The 13305-nt window shown below is 36.5% G+C and overlaps 1 protein-coding gene across 1 annotated transcript in view; it reads right to left on the minus strand.

Moving 5' to 3' along the window:
- The window catches only part of LOC103530705 (dynein heavy chain 5, axonemal), a 157844-nt gene that overhangs the window by 49704 nt on the left and 94835 nt on the right, over positions 1-13305 (minus strand). Inside the window, exons 60-64 of the mRNA XM_030444932.1 lie at positions 10054-10272; positions 7410-7586; positions 3147-3341; positions 1453-1608; positions 1003-1185 (exon numbers count right to left, since the gene is read on the minus strand). Of these exons, the coding sequence (XP_030300792.1) occupies positions 1003-1185; positions 1453-1608; positions 3147-3341; positions 7410-7586; positions 10054-10272 (930 nt within the window). The remainder of the gene's footprint in view (positions 1-1002; positions 1186-1452; positions 1609-3146; positions 3342-7409; positions 7587-10053; positions 10273-13305) is intronic.

Consider the following 13305-nt stretch of genomic DNA (forward strand, 5'->3'; position numbering starts at 1 on the left):
AGTCTCTGCTGGAACACCTGGTTGGACCTTGAAGTGCTGTTCCCTAAGAGAGGTTCATCTTGCTACATTCTCTCTCATGAGCAAGCCTACCTGAGTTACTGAAAATAGCAGCTCTACTAATCCAAACCTTGATTTTTAAAAATTTTTCTCAGAGAAATAATTCTGAAATGTTCCATTTCAAATAAATAATTCATTCAATTTGATGTGAAATACAACTTCTGTGATTTCATTAAAATGAGAAATAAATATTTCATTTCAGTGTAATTGGACCACAATATTCATGTATTTTTGGTGTGACCATCACAGTAAAATACCCACTTTTGTCTCCAGTTACCTATGATGAATTAACACCTATGTTTTTGGATAACCAGTCTATTAAATTAGATCACACAAAAAGAAATAGTAAAAATTAAGGAATTAAATTATTGTGAATGATATATCAGATTTCATCTTATGAAATAAAACTCCTGACAAACACCTAAGAGAGGATATTTTTCCATATATTTGCTTCCACGTATTAAATGGAAACTTTAGTAAGAGCAGTCAAGTCAGTGTTCAGAGCTCCTTAAAAATTGCACACTAGGGCCTGGCTGGCAAAAGTAGTCCGAGCAAATAAGAATTTTCTCATGTATATCAAATTAAGCTTGAAAAGGAATTCAGAAATAAAAGAGGTTTCTGACTGAACAAGAAGCCTTTGCTATATATGAAGGAATAAAGATGCTTTATCTATGTGATATATATGCCTGTGATACATTTTTAATGAATAATTCTCTTACTTCTCTTTTCTAGTCAGATCTTAAAATATATGTTTAGGAGCCTCCATGCAATTAAAAAAACAGCTCCACACTCTCTTTCAGCAAATGCACAAACCTCTAGACTTTCATTCACATTTTAATTCTTCAATTTTATTTCAACGAAGACATTATCTATATATATATCCACTCATGGTGCAGGTGTTGAATAAGCCTTCCCTCTATACAAACATTGCAAGCTACTAGATACCTGTTTTTCTGTGAGGATGACACGGCCAAGGAGCTGATCTTCCAGCCCTTTCATAGTAACAGTAAAGTCAATCACAGTTGTTCTTGCACTTATTTCTGGAGTATAGGCAGGATTAGACAATTTCGTTGTCATATAAAGGGTAAACCCCTTCATCAGATCTACCTCCTTGTCCCCAATTTTCACCTGAAAATAAAACGTTACTCAATGTTCAAAAGCTGAATTTAGAAAAACAAATATTTTTTCCAGTGAAAAACAGATTAACTCTATTTTCACATTTTCATTCACACTTTCTAAATATTTTACATAGAGGGCAAAAAACCCCCAGTGCTGTGAGTTCACTACTCATCTTTCACAGTGGTGCAAAGGTGTGACTCTCAGCAGTACCCAGATTACCAGATACCCAACATCTGTTTTACTGGTTTTTAATTTCACGGTCCAAATTCATCTTACTTTCTGTGCTGAGCCAGATTTTATGAAATTTTTTTCCAAGATGTTATCTAGAGCAGGATCAAGTTCCTCTCCAACATCTTCAATTAACAAAGGTCGGCCAAGGGACAGGCACTCTTCTACGTGACTTCTGAAGAACTTGTGGTTCATAGCTGTAACCTAGGAAGATTGGACACAACACAGGATGCATTTGCAAGCACACAGAAAACAGTGTAAAATCTACTGCAATTTTCAAAAATTACATTTATCCTGGGATAGCTACAGAAATGATTAGGTTTTAGGGACCAACACTAGCCTCAACTGAAATGAATGGAAGTTTTGGTCTAAGCTTAACAGAACAGGAGATCACCTTTCTTCTTATCTATTGACTCCATTATCTACATATCTATCTAATCTGTAAAATAGTAGTTTTCAAACAATAGACTTCAAAATGCTTAAATTCTTCTGTGAATACAACTCGCGTTTTAAGGGAAGCTTTTAATCACCTTTTTTATTAAGGCATCCATTTTTCCACGATCTTTGAATGTTGTATATTACTTTTTGTCTCTTCTAAGTCAGTACTTCTCATTTTTAGCTATGTTGCGACACTATTTTCTGAGCTTGTTCAATTTTCCAGAAACTGGATTTGATGTGGGATTGAAAATTGTGTCTTTCTTAACATTGCTAAGAGATACAGATCTAGGTCAAGATGCAGAAGATTAAGGATTTAGATAATGGCCCCCAGGAATTTCCTGGAATGCTGGAGATTTGCTGTGTTGTCCCCCCAGCAGATGCTGGGGTGACTGAAATCACCCATGAGGACCATGGCTTGTGAGTGTGAAGCAGCTTTTATCTGCCTAAAGAGGGCTTCATTCATTCGGTTCTCCTGTTTGAGTGGCCTGTAGCAGACCCTCACTGTGATATTGCTTGCCCCTGACTTCCCTTTAATCCTATCCCATGGGATTTCTGCCAGCTCCTCACCCACCTCCATTATTTATCATAATCCATCTTACCCTTATTGGTGTAAAAAAGCATGGAGGGTAGACTGATTAAAAGGGGGAAAAAAAAAGAAAGTTTTGAATTAAATAGAACACCCAGGTCCCAAATAGGATTCACTGCTAGATAGAAAGTGACAAGTGTAGATAAATTAAGCAATAAATATTATTGTCACATGCATTTAATCATCAATGCAGCCTAAATTTTGGCTTTGCCTTTAATACGCCTCAGAGACAACGAGATTTCCATTCTACTTTAGCCTACCATTCTTTTTCCAATTCCTCTCTTTTTTTCCCCCCTATTTTCCTCTTGAAATGCTTACCCTAAAATGTTATTGTCATGCATCACCACCTCCCTGATCCTGTCTGGTCTTAATTTTGCAAGTAATTTACTTTCCTCTATGTTTCTCTTTCTCTATGACAAATAATTCAATGTTTGCTCATAAAAATACATATGGCATAACATACAATTCTAATTTGCTCTTGAAGCTGTCTTTCTGGGAGATGACAAAGCATTCCAAGCTATTTCACCCTGATACAGACAGGTTACAGATTGTCTGTCAGTCTTGTTTTAATTTCTGCATAAGTGTATATAATAAAACATCAGATTTAAATTACACATAGTCAAAGTATGACGACAGTAAAAATAGCTTCCATTGCTATCTAACGATGTGAAATGACATACATGCTTAAAAAAAAAAAAAAAAAAAATTAACGATTTACCTGGAGTCCATTATTCTTTTCCTTATTTTTAATCCAGATCTTTCCTTGACCTTGTGGATCAATCAGCAAAGGATATCTAGATGTTTTTGTGACAATGATGCCATTTTGAATTGAAAGGTCATCGTTTGGAAGACCCTGGAGGTTCCATTCACCCACTGTAGCATTGTCAACAAGCATGCCAGTGAGGTTCAGATCCTAATAGAAAATGTGCAATTACAAAATCAGTACTTATACCAAAATGTTTGATAGATTTTTTTTCTCCTTATTCTGATCATAATGCACAAGAGAAGTGCACCTGTTAGTTATTATTTACTGTTCCCTTTTTTTAGGGCTCAGTGCCTAAATCGTTGAAGTTGAAAAATAGCAAAATTTAATTGTTTTGAGGCTTTCGTGTCCATCAGAGAGTTGGAGAAACTCTGAAGCCACTTCAATATCCAATGACAAGCTGATTTTGGTATTGGAAAACTTTTTTCTTGCTATCACAAAAGACAGGACTGTCCTGGTCAGAAGAGTTTTCTTCTGCTATAAAGTTGTTAACTGCCCTCCAAATATTTTTATGAACACAGGAAGGCTTCTGAGAGGCTCAGAGAAAAAAGAAGAGATGTTCTACGGATCAATAACCATGGACTATCACGGAAAGGTATTGTTGTCATGGTTAGAACACATATATCATATATCTGTCTAGAGTTTGATTTCCTCTTGTAGACCAACCTGCTTCATTTTATTTACCATGAGAACAGTGACTGGCCTCTCATGAATGTGTATATGAGGAAAACAGTGTTTAAAATCACAAACCAAGCTCTCCAAATTAGAGAAGTTGCTTAACAATTACGTGAGTTTAAAAAGAATAAAGTTGTAGGGTTTTTTCAATTTTATCCTTTTACCCTTAGTAATTTCTATTTGTAAGCTTTCTCTAAAAATATGTTTAAAATGGAAAAGCCTGAGACTCCTGCAAAAATCACATAAGTCAACACCTGAACCCCAAAGCAAAATTTCAGATATTGTGAGACTTGTGATAAATCATGAGAGTTAGTGATACCAGTGTCTGCAAGCATCAAAACTTTTCTACTTCCTTTTTTTACTACTTTGATTATCAAAGAATCTGATTGAAGCAACACAAACTATTCTCAAACTACAGAGGAAGTTTTAGAATCCAGTTTCCATTTGTGAAAAGAGTAGTAAAGCTTTTAATATCAAAATTTTCAGCAATTGGAATCTAAAACTGTATTTACTTCCTTAAGCAGGAAAGCTTTGGATTTTTTCTTACTGCAGTAGGAAGTATCAGTCATTATGCAACTCTGAAACTTTGCTAATTTAAGGGCCTAACTACACATATAGATAGCTAATTTTAAATTGCTATGCCTAAATGACTCGCACATCCACAGCCAGTCAGTCTATGACAAAGTAAGGCAGATGTCAAGTCTTTTGCTTGAACTGGAGAGCTACTTTCTCTCCTGTGGTGTGAATTATCAAGAGAAGCCCATATGCTGCCTTTTGAGAAAAATTAATTCACTGGAAAAAATTAAAACTCTCTTCCTTACACTGTCATTGAAATAATCCTGTCTTCAATAGTGACTATCTAAACAGAATGGTAATTATGGTTTGAAACTAGTTAATTATGGCATCCTGTGTCTATACTGCCCATATGAAAAAAACAAAACAAAAAAATCCATCACCACAGAAACAATCAAAAAGCATTCCTCAATTTTTGAAGGATGCAGCTGAGTAGTAATGTGGTCAGAATATCTTCACAGAATCAGAATTTTAGTTCTTTATGTCTTACTTGCTAAGGACATTACACATCTAAGTTCTTACCCTTAAATGGTAAGATTGTAAGCATTATTCCCCAAAGTAAGCAGGTTTTAGGAACATTTTGTACACTGAATTTGAGAAAAAGCCTCTCTGAGTTGAATGTATGTAAGGTAAGACCCATAACGCACTGGTAAAGAATCTTGCCTAAGAGTGCACTGCTACTGGTATTTTATTAATAAATCCATCTTGGCCTTACATATTACTTATCATCAAGGGCTTTCAAAGAGCTTTGCTGAGCAAGTAAGAAACATTTATCTTTGTAAGTCATAACATAAATTGGGTTGGGCTGTGAGTTTCACTTTGTCAGGTCAAAGTTAAACACTTGCACAAAAAAAGCATTATGCACCAGCTAAGAAAAAAAGAAAAAGAAAAAAAAAGATAAATCACATGAAAAACCTCTCATGGCAAAGAGGTCTGCCTAATATACGTTTTAGGAGTCAAATCCCCCAAGAACCTGAAAAAAAGAGGCATCAGGGATATTGATCTACCTCCAATGGCTTCACAGCAGTACAGCCACAGCTGTACATAGGTTGCTCACTTGCTCCCAGTACTTTCCAGCATCACCTGCTGGGTCAAAAGCTTTGACAGCTGAGGACAGAAGCCATTTGGGCTTAATGCCTCCACTCCTGAACTGAGTGTAAGAGGAACTCTGTGAATTATTTTTCCAACCTTCACTGATGAATAAAATTTACACAAGTATTCACAAAACCAAGTGGAAGGCAACCTGGCCAGTTTACTCAGAAATACAGTTTTGATTATTATGGCTTCAATTCTGCCTTCGGCATGAATATGTTTTCCAGATGCAAGGAAGAATATTAGACAGACCTCCTAAAAGTCATGGAATAGGAACAAGGCTGCTGCTGGCCACAGGCAAAGCCTCAGCACCAGACCAGCTGTGAGGTCCAGCACGGCTGAGGCAGATGGTGGTGAAAGGAAAGAATAAGATTACTTTAAAGAAATCTGCTCTGTATCATAATCCCAGCATGCAGGTTGCTCATTTTAAAAAAGATTGCATATGATATGGCAGGGAACTGAAGCTGCTTGATGGCACCAAAGCCACCTCTGCCCATAGAGGCCAACTGAGGAGAAATTGTAATGTCAGGCTTGCTGAGAACAGCTTCACTGCTGACAAATGTTCAGGGATTTAAATTTAAGTTTGGAGCAAGCTGGGGTGGTTTTGTTCAATTTAATAATTTCAACAGGACTGTTCAAATGAAAGTAAATTAAATAGTGTGGGTACACAGCAGAGGGTACGATAGGATGTTAAAAATTGATAATACACAGATGTGCAGAGGAGATATTTCCTGCTTCAAAATGAGCAGCAGTCTTTTATGTAATTGGATGTAAGAGTATTTTTATGTCAATCAAGAATTAAACAAGCTACACTAATAATAAAAGTGTGATCCTTTAAAAGGAAGACCTGGTTAGTTCCATTTTACAAATATTTTCCAGCAAATCTATATTATTCAAATTTTGTACTAAAGTAAACCTAAATTAAAATAATGGCAACTTTTATTCCTAGACTAGTTTTTTGTGTTCAAAATTTAATATATTAATTACAGAATGTTAAAGAATTTACAATGTAGTATTTCAGAAAAAAATATGAAAAAACTTGCATTCAAATTCAGTCTTTATATTCTAGATTTACAGTTCATAGTGAAAAGTGGATATTGAGAGAGAGAGTGAGCATATTATTAGTGGCAGCAGATGAGACTGTAAGTGACATAAGTGGCAATGGGGGGAATCTTGCTGGATTCCTGGAAGTTGCTTGGTGCATAACTTCCATGCAACTGAGAAGCCATAGACCAATACGCCCACCTCTGTGCCATCCCAAGGGCCTCACTTGGGAGCTGCTACTTCCAAGACTGCCTGCAAAACTATAGGGGCACACAAGTACCAGCTGTGGAGTGGTATTCTCAATCACATATTCACAAGTTATTCCTCCTATTTTGAGGGAGACTGTTACTTTTCTTCAGTATATATATTTTCTGCTTTCAATAAATGCTTGGTGGGGACGATTTGCTTGGCTTTATGGCTGAAATTATAGACACAACATGGCATTTGCAAAAAAACCCACCATCTATGGGGGAAAACTGACTAGCTGACAGACCCCTTATAATAAGTTATGTCTGTTCTAAGGAGATAAATTTTACTTCATTTCCCATATTATGCAATTTCCTCCCAGGGCAACTGACCTCCAGCAGCATCTCCCTCTCACATTTGCCAGAGCAATGGCCTATATACCTGTCTCTCACATCAACATAAAGGAGTTCTTAAAACATATTTTTTAGAAGCTCAGTTGTCAAGTGCTCAGATTTTTTTTTTAAAGATTTGATGAAATGTGACAGTCTGTAAAAAATCTTGCAATTATGTACTTTTCTGGAACAGAATGCTCTGAACATTATAACTCTATAAGGCAAAGAGTAAGGTGAAGAGAGTGTGAACACTTACCTTGCTGTATGGAATCTTGCTGTTGTCCATCTCTTTCTTCCACAATTGGAGCAGCAAATTCCTGTACTCCTGATTGAAAGGTCCAGAGTAAGAGAGAAATCCGGTGGCCAGAAGAACATTCCCCACTAAATTAATAATTTGATTTTGAAAGTTTTTGCTGCTTGCTGTCCAACGAAGCTGTATGTAAAATATTACAAGGAATTTAGATTAAGCCAGCACAAGACTAACATGAAGATCTAACTTAAGGATACATTTCTTTCTGGTAAGTAATTGTTCTTCCAACCAGAAGTATTTTTTACTCTAAATCATTCTTTTTAGAAGCAGAAGAGATGGCAGCCACCTGACCAAGTGGAGACAAAGCATCTTTGCCTGCAAGCTGGCCTGACTGGTAAGCAGTGAGAAGGAATTAAGTGAGAGGGAGATGATAACCAACAACCAGGCAAGGAAGTACAGAGCTGGGTTAGCAAATAGAACATGTAGGGTGATAAAAACAGGATGGACCTCGCAATCAATAGTACAGGGCTAATGGAGCACAACCCAAAGTATATCCCCATGAACAAAGAAGTGCCTGCCAGACAGAACAACGGGGGAGCTTCCATACTGTTCCTGGGAAATTCTCACAGCAGGAAACCTCTCTGAAGTGCTTGTACACTGATGTGCACAGTATGGGGAACAAAGGAGGAATGAGAGATCTGCATGAAACTTCTGAGTCATGATTTTATGGGGGTCATGAGGACATGGTAGGAAGGTTTCCACACCTGGGGTGCTGCAACAGCCAGGTGTATCCAGGTTTGTTAAGAAGGATAAGCTGGGAAGGTGAGGAGGGGAATTTTCTTTTATGTGAGAGTGCCTCTGGAATGCAGGGACCTCTGCATCTAAAACTCTGGGATGGACAGTGATCAAATTCAGAGTTTACTAGTTAGGATTAGAGGGCAGACCACTATGGGTGATTTTGTGTATGCCTGCTACAGACAACATGATCATAAAGAAATAGATGAGATTGTTTTCAGAAAATGGGAGGAACCATTGCATTCATTGGTCTACACAGGGAACTACAACAATTGTGGTATCTTCTGGATGGACAACACAGCAAGACACGAGGCTATATGAAGTGCACTGACAAAAAATTCTTAGCATGGGTAACTGAGGATCTAACAAGGGAAAATGGTTTGCTAAACCTCAGACTTGCAAACAAGAAATAACTGGTCACAGATATAAAGGTTGAGGGTAAACTTGGCTGAGAGAACTTAAAGATTGTTTAGACTTAAGAACAGCTCAGGGGGAATATTATCCATGTGTACAAATACCTAATGAGAGGCAGTAAAGGTGATGGTGCCAAACTCCTTTCAGTGGTACCCAAAGAAATGAAATGGGGCAATGGGCACAAATTGAAACACACAGAATTCCAATTAAACACACAAGATTTTTTTTCCACTGAGAGTCTGAGTGTTCAAAGACGGGGATTGGTTGCCAAGTGAGATTGTGGAATTTGGACCTGCTGAAAAAACAGCTGAACAATGTCCTGAGCAATGTTGATTTGACATTGCTTTGAGCCAGGGAGGGACGGGGCAGGGCGCTGGCTGGGACAGATTATCTCCAGTGGTCCCTTCCAGTCTCAGTTATTCCATGATTTTGGGATTTTCTTAATATCATTTTTGAGTTTTACTTCTTCCTTTTTCTCCACATTTCTGTTCCAATCACTCTGCATGCTATCTTGGTCAGGATCTATGTGTTTTAAGCTTATAAAATACACATTTAACCCAGGGACAGCTTTGTCCAAGGCTCCAAGTGCCATATATATTGTTTCAATTTTTTGTCTACTTTTTTTAAAAAGAAAGACCTCATAGCGCAAGTTTTCAGAAAACCCACAGTTGGTGTTGCTCACACATTTAGAATTTCACTGAAAATAAGATAAAACATCTAACATTTTTTGGCTGATGTATTTTGAAGTACAGCTATGCAAACAAATGTTCAAGTCCTGGCCTCACAGGACTCTATGGTTGAAGTCAAAGCTCTCATCAATTTTAAGACTGTGAGAAATCAGCCAAGGAAATATCAAAGCAAATAATCAGACAAGAAAAAAAGGATATCCTGCTTCCTCTAGAAACTTGTAGGCTGAAGCCAGAAAAATCTGCATAGGAAAGGTAAATTTCAAGCTCAGTGCAGAGGATAATGATTAGCCTATAAATCTGTAAAAGACTCGAGTAGAAATCTGAACTTCAAATATAGATCAGGAAATTAGTCATGCTTCAAATTCCTATTCTTGTATACTTGGTGAGAAAAAGAGAATAATCCTTCTTATAAATATTTTAGGACAATTATTTAGGTTAAGCCTAATTCCTTTTCCTATTAAAGCTAAAAGAAATTTGGCTCTTTGGCTTTAAACTCTGAACTTTATCACAATATGAGCTTCACGGTATGACCTAAATCTTCATACAGAAGAATTAACACAAGAAATTGTTTTCCTTTGTAAGATACATTATATTCAAGCAAACAAAAATATGCATGCAACTGAAATAAAGTCTTGTGATACCAAGATGTCACGATGCCTTGAATTTCTTGAGCACTACTGACAATCATTATGGGGTATTTTCAAAACTGAGCACCTACTTTGTGCTGGAAACCTGCTCATTTGTGCTCCTACCTTTTCTCCACCTAATCCTTTTATCAGAGCTCTGGCATTGTTCATCTTCCTTCTGCATGCCTCAGCATCATCAATTAAAGCCTGTTTCTCTTTCATAGCAGTATCATACATGGCTTGCACTTGATCCAGTTCCATTTGCTTCTCATCCAGCTGAATTTGTGCATTATTCAGCTCTGTTTGGGCAGCTGCAAGTCTTCCCTCCTGCAAGGCTAAATTTGCCTATAAATATTTGAAAGTAAAGAGCAGTTAATAGCTATTATTTGGTGAGAGCAAATGACACCCATTTAATGGCACACGGTGTACTGTACTGGCTACCTTTTAAAAATAACAACTTTTAAATGACAGCAAGTTTTGTTCCTTTATTAATTTTAAACCTAAAACTGGAATACAAGTATAAAGCTAAAGATATTCAATGCAATCTTAAAATGTTTTAATAATATTTAATTTTTAATTTAATATTTAATTTTAATAATATTTAATAATATTTTCATAATGATCTATTGATCACACGATGATCAACTATTTGAAATCACAATACACTTGAAATAACTGTGTAGACAGCCCATACAATGTCTTCTGTACTATTCTCTCAGTGGAAAATAAAATTAACATTGTCCTCATGGACTATAAAATAATAATCATGATAGAAGAAAGTACTCTTCTCTCTTTTCCCTTCAGTTACCTCTACAATAAAAATAAAGCAAACATATTTTTTCTTCCTCTGGAAACTAAAACCCCAAAGATTTTTTTTTTTAATCTCCATATATGACAAGTTGCCAGTCATTTAAATGTGGCCTCTTAACTTGTATATTCCTAACAGGGGAAAAAAAGTATTCTGTGAATTCAGAATGTGTTACCAAATATAAGTTTGCAAAGAACTAGAGACTGACGAAGTTCTTATGAAATTCACACTTGCAAGGTTTGATTCCATTTACTGTATTTAAAACATTTGTTTAAATATCACGTATCTTCTATTTTTTCTGCTTTAAGAGTTATGAAGTTGGAAACCAAGAATCTTTAAAAACTTTTATTACAAATATGAAACCTGATGCTCATACTATGTTACAGCTGAAGAGTACCAGTACAAGGAATCTGTACTATTAAGATGACTCTTAATAAACAGTATAAGCATGGGTCAGGTTTTCATTTTATAGAATATATTATAGAATAAAATAGGTCTTGGCTAAAAATAGAGATTGAACTCTTGTCAAAATATGCTAAAATCAATAATTTGTCTTGCTTTGCATAGGAAAAAACAAAACCAACGAACTAAACCACAAATGAACAAACAAAAAGCTCCACAACGACAAAAAACAAACAAAAAAAGAGGATCTAAGATCATATTTCAAGACGTAGACATGATAAAACATGAATTTTGATGGTTATGAGCATAACATTAGAGAAGCATATATGCAGTAATCAACAAAGCAGTACTGCTTTGTTACTAATCTAGAGAATAGCACTGTCAGGAAAAAAAATGTTTACTGTAGCCACTGTTTCTGTTGACAGATCCTAGAGATAAACAAATAGTTTATAATTGAGATAAGCCAGCCAAATGGCAGCTCATAAAATTTCCATCATGTAAGAATGATGAAATATTTTTACTCTACTGTTTATCAGAGTACATTAAACAGCATCTCATAAACATTGTTAAATCAGTGAGTCTTGTTAAAATTCAGCTAAGCAGATTCCAGAACCACTGCTGTGATTTTTTTAGTGAACTTGGAAAACTTAACTGAATAGGAAAAATTTATACAGTAAAAGGGTTGTGAGTAGGTGTTGTAGTGTTATGGTGTCCTGCACTTAAGGAGTGTGGGATGGGGAAGGGTGAGTTGAGAGAGAGAGAGAGACAGTGCAAAGAGACTTTAAAATGAATCATAATAAGAAAAAGAACATAGTGAGTAAATATTTTGTCCCTTCAGATGCTGGGCACATCACATAAGTACAGCATCAGACAGAGCCTCAGTATATTTTCCCATGGCATGCTGCACAAAGCACATGCTGTCCATACAGAGAAAACTCTCTCTTTTGGTCATACAAGCTATTAAAAAGCTCTATTTATTATTCTGTCTTATTATATCAATTACCTTATAAAGTCATCTGTTGTCAGGCCATTCTTACTAAGATCTAAAAAGCCCTGCACCAGCCCTCACCCTCTCCTGCCTCACCCCTGCCCCACCTTCCCCAGTGCAGAGCATCCTCTTATCCTAAACTCTGTGAGGGCAAAAAATGGAAATAAAACAAAGTTATGGCATATTGCTTCACCTTCAATTGACAAATAGTGGGATTACACAAGGAAATAGATCTTAGGAGAACTGGGAAGTGCAATCTAAGCAGAACAGCTGGAACAACAGGGAGTTTACACCTGGCTGAGTGGATTCATATTTCACCCTGACATTTACCACAGCAGGACGTGAACCTCAAAGGAGAAGAATGGCCATGTGAATTCCCAACATGTATGAGCAATTATGCCTTCTAAAGATGAAAAATAGATCTCCAAGCAGTGATAAAACACACTTCCCAGTTCTTAAAAGCTCTTAAAAGACTAACAGCTTTGTAAATGTAGGGAAAATGAAAATATATTTCAGACAAGCAAAAAGAAAAAATATGTTGTATTCTAACATGAAAAAAAAATTATTTGAACAAGACTTTACACAGTCTCCAGAAGTTGACTTGTAATATGAATTTTACAGACAATTGAACCCAAATTTTAGGGTAATCATAACAAAGTAGTAATACATTTTGGTATTAGTTTGATTTGTGGGCTGCTTACTCACAGGTGATGAAGACTCACAGGTGGCACAAGAATGACTACTAATTTACCAGGATGACCAGCCTATGTAATTCTCAAAAGTAGAAAGACTACTTGTTTCAGATTCCACTGTGAAATCATCACTCTCTCTCCATCTCTCTTTCCAACTCTATTTTTCAAAATTACATGGAGACAAGCACTGCTTTTGTATCAACATCACTGGCAGGTTGGCTGGCAGCTTCCCCTGCAGAGCTTTGTCATGAAAGCAGCAGGAAAGTTCTGCTGCCAAGGAGAATCTTCTGCACTAGACAGCTATTACAGTTGCAAGCAGCTTCATGCAAAGATTTCCAGCCAGTTACAGGTGGGAAGGAAATGTGTTTCCCATCCACAAAGAGCCACTGTGGCCTCTCTAATTTTAGTGGCGTTGCTCTGTGAAAAAGCTTCACACCCTTCATTTCATCCCTCTGAGTCATGCAGAAACCAAGGATTCATAATTTGTT

The sequence above is a fragment of the Calypte anna genome, chromosome 2 (genome assembly GCF_003957555.1).
Source record: "Calypte anna isolate BGI_N300 chromosome 2, bCalAnn1_v1.p, whole genome shotgun sequence".
NCBI lineage: Eukaryota > Metazoa > Chordata > Aves > Apodiformes > Trochilidae > Calypte > Calypte anna.